The sequence below is a fragment of the Lucilia cuprina genome, chromosome 5 (assembly GCF_022045245.1).
Source record: "Lucilia cuprina isolate Lc7/37 chromosome 5, ASM2204524v1, whole genome shotgun sequence".
Classification (NCBI taxonomy): Eukaryota; Metazoa; Arthropoda; class Insecta; order Diptera; family Calliphoridae; genus Lucilia; species Lucilia cuprina.
Genome location: NC_060953.1, coordinates 40,390,700 through 40,393,454, shown reverse-complemented (window position 1 = coordinate 40,393,454; position 2,755 = coordinate 40,390,700). Strand labels below are relative to the sequence as shown.

General features: G+C 32.4%; 1 protein-coding gene across 1 annotated transcript; it reads left to right on the top strand.

Moving 5' to 3' along the window:
* The first annotated feature begins 510 nt into the window (after positions 1–510).
* On the top strand, positions 511–2,209 carry LOC111687519 (arrestin domain-containing protein 4). The gene is made up of 3 exons (XM_023449956.2): positions 511–1,097; positions 1,157–1,339; positions 1,411–2,209. The coding sequence occupies exons 1-3, from the start codon at positions 639–641 to the stop codon at positions 1,792–1,794; spliced, it is 1,026 nt and encodes a 341-aa protein (XP_023305724.1). The 5' UTR covers positions 511–638; the 3' UTR covers positions 1,795–2,209.
* The last annotated feature ends 546 nt before the right edge of the window (positions 2,210–2,755 follow it).

The following is a 2,755-nucleotide window of genomic DNA, read 5'->3' as shown; positions in this document are numbered from 1 at the left end:
CTAGTCTATAGTCTAGTCTATAGTCTAGTCTATAGTCTAGTCTATAGTCTAGTCTATAGTCTAGTCTAAAGTCTAGTCCATAGTCTAGTCTATAGTCTAGTCTATAGTTTAGTCTATAGTCTATTCTATAGTATAGTCTATAGTCGAGCCTATATTCTAGTCTATAGTCTAGTCTATAGTCAAGTCTATAGTTTGTAGAAATGCCAAGATATTATAGAGCAAATAAAATGTATTCCTAAAATTATTAAAATAAATAAAAAGTTGATTTTTAAGTAATGACTTCTAAACTTCATAGCAAACATAAAACACCCGTATAAAAGTAGCTCCTCCGCATCACACCTCTACAACATTTCACAACAAAAAACATGTTCAACAGGTGGAAATTTAACAAACAAATAAGTAATTAAATGATAATTTTCAAATAATTTTCAATTAAACGGAAAAATGTAGGTCAACTTTTATAGACGATAAAAGCTAAATAACGTTGTTCTCATTTCAATTTATTTACAGATCAAATATATCTCTTGCATGACTGGAAACATGACCTTAAACTAAATTTAAATTGCAGTTAAATACATGACAATCCAACCAACCAAACTAACTAACCAGCATTCAATAGCAGTAGTGGTCATACGAAAATGCCTCGTAAACTTTTAAAATTTCTTATTATATTTGATAATACATCGCTGCTGTATTTTCCCGGACAATTTCTATCGGGTCGAGTATTATTGGAACTGCAAGATGATACACCCGCCTTGGGTTTACACTTTCATGTTGTGGGTGAAGGTGTAGTAAGAGCGGGCACTGGACGCCAAGAACGTGGTACTTATGATAAAGAAAATTATATAGATTTTCGTATGCGTTTATTGGGTGATGTCGATCAGGGTCCTACAGTTTTATCGCCTGGTATACATAGTTTTCCCTTTAAGTTGGGGTTGCCTTTGGGTTTACCTTCAACTTTTTTGGGACGTTATGGTTGGATCCAGTATTATTGTAAGGCGGCCTTAAGAGAGCCCAATGGTTTGATTCATAAAAATCATCAAGTATTTATTGTCATGAATCCCATCGATTTGAATATGGAAAAGCCAATATTGGCGGTAAGTTTTAGGAAATATATAGTTTTTTTAATTAATAATTAAAATTTTGTTGAATTTAGCAACCTTTCACTTGTGAAGTGGAGCATAAAATGGGTGTGGCCTGTGTAGGCGGGGGCATGGTTAAATGTCGTGTAGCACTTGATCGTGGTGGATATGTGCCTGGCGAAAGTGTGTTAGTGACGGCCTTCATATCTAATCATAGTAATGCCACCATTAAAAGAACCAAAGCATCGCTGACGGAGGTAATTTTAGAAATTACTTGGACTTTGTTATAGAGAAGAGTTCTAATCAATTATTCTTTATTTTCCCCTAGACCATCGAATATTTGGCTCGCGGTAAAGTGGTGCAAACAGAAAAACGTGCTTTGGCCGTTTTAGTACGTGGTAAAATTCGTCCTGGCGGTAAAGATGAATGGCAAAATGATAGTCTCTATGTGCCACCTTTACCACCCACAAATCTACATGGCTGCCACTTGATTAAAATATCCTACGATGTTTTCTTTGTCATTGAACCCAAGTCTTTGGAAAAGGAAATTAAACTACAACTGCCCATAGTTTTAGCAACATATCCCTTCCGTTCGACGGGCAATGATATATCAAATACTTGGCCAGATTCGGTGCTTAAACCCGATACACATTATCCCTCCACATTACCCATATTTCGACCCTGGTTACACGAGAAACCAGAATCTAATTAACAAAAATTATTAAACACTATATTTCAATGCTAATCCAGTTTAATTAAAACAAAATACTTAACAAAAAGAAACAAAAAGATGTTTGAGAAGCGATTAAATATTTTTAAAGAAATCTGTTTTATTAAGAGACTTCAAACGCCTACTTAACTTTTTTGAATCTATATTGGACTTTTAGACATAAAAGGCGTGCTGAAGCTTAAAAACAGAACAGAAATATGTATAAATGAAAAAAAACAACTAAAAACTTTAAGAAACTTATACCCAGCCATAATTTGTTGTGAAAATAAGATTTTACTTTTATGTGTAGGTACTTATTATATTATTAAAAAAATTATTTTTTATTATTTTTAATTCTATGTTTTAATAAATTTATAATATTAATTAATTAATAATAAGCTGTGTATAATAAAAGCATACATATTTTTTATTTTATTTTATTTCGTAAATAGAAGAGAAAAATTATAATTGGTTTGTTTAAAGATGATTGAAATGTAGAGTAGTAAATCAACTATGTAGTATTGCAAAGGTCAAAGTTGATTTAAGAAATTACTGAAACTATACCAGAATTGTCTAAAACTGAACCAGAACTGAACTAGAACTAAACCAAAACTGAACTATAACTGAACTATAACTGAACTAGAACTGAACTAGAACTGAACTAGAACTGAACTAGAACTGAACTAGAACTGAACTATAACTGAACTATAACTGAACCAGAACTGAACTAGAACTGAACTAGAACTGAACTAGAACTGAACTAGAACTGAACTAGAACTGAACTAGAACTGAACTAGAATTGAACTAGAAATGAACAAGAATTGAACTTGAACTAAAGTAGAACTGAACTAGAACCGAACTAGAACTGATCTAGAACTGAACTAGAACTGAACTAGAACTGAACTAGAACTGAAATAGAACTGAACTAGAACTGAACTAGAACTGAACTAGAACTGAACTAGAA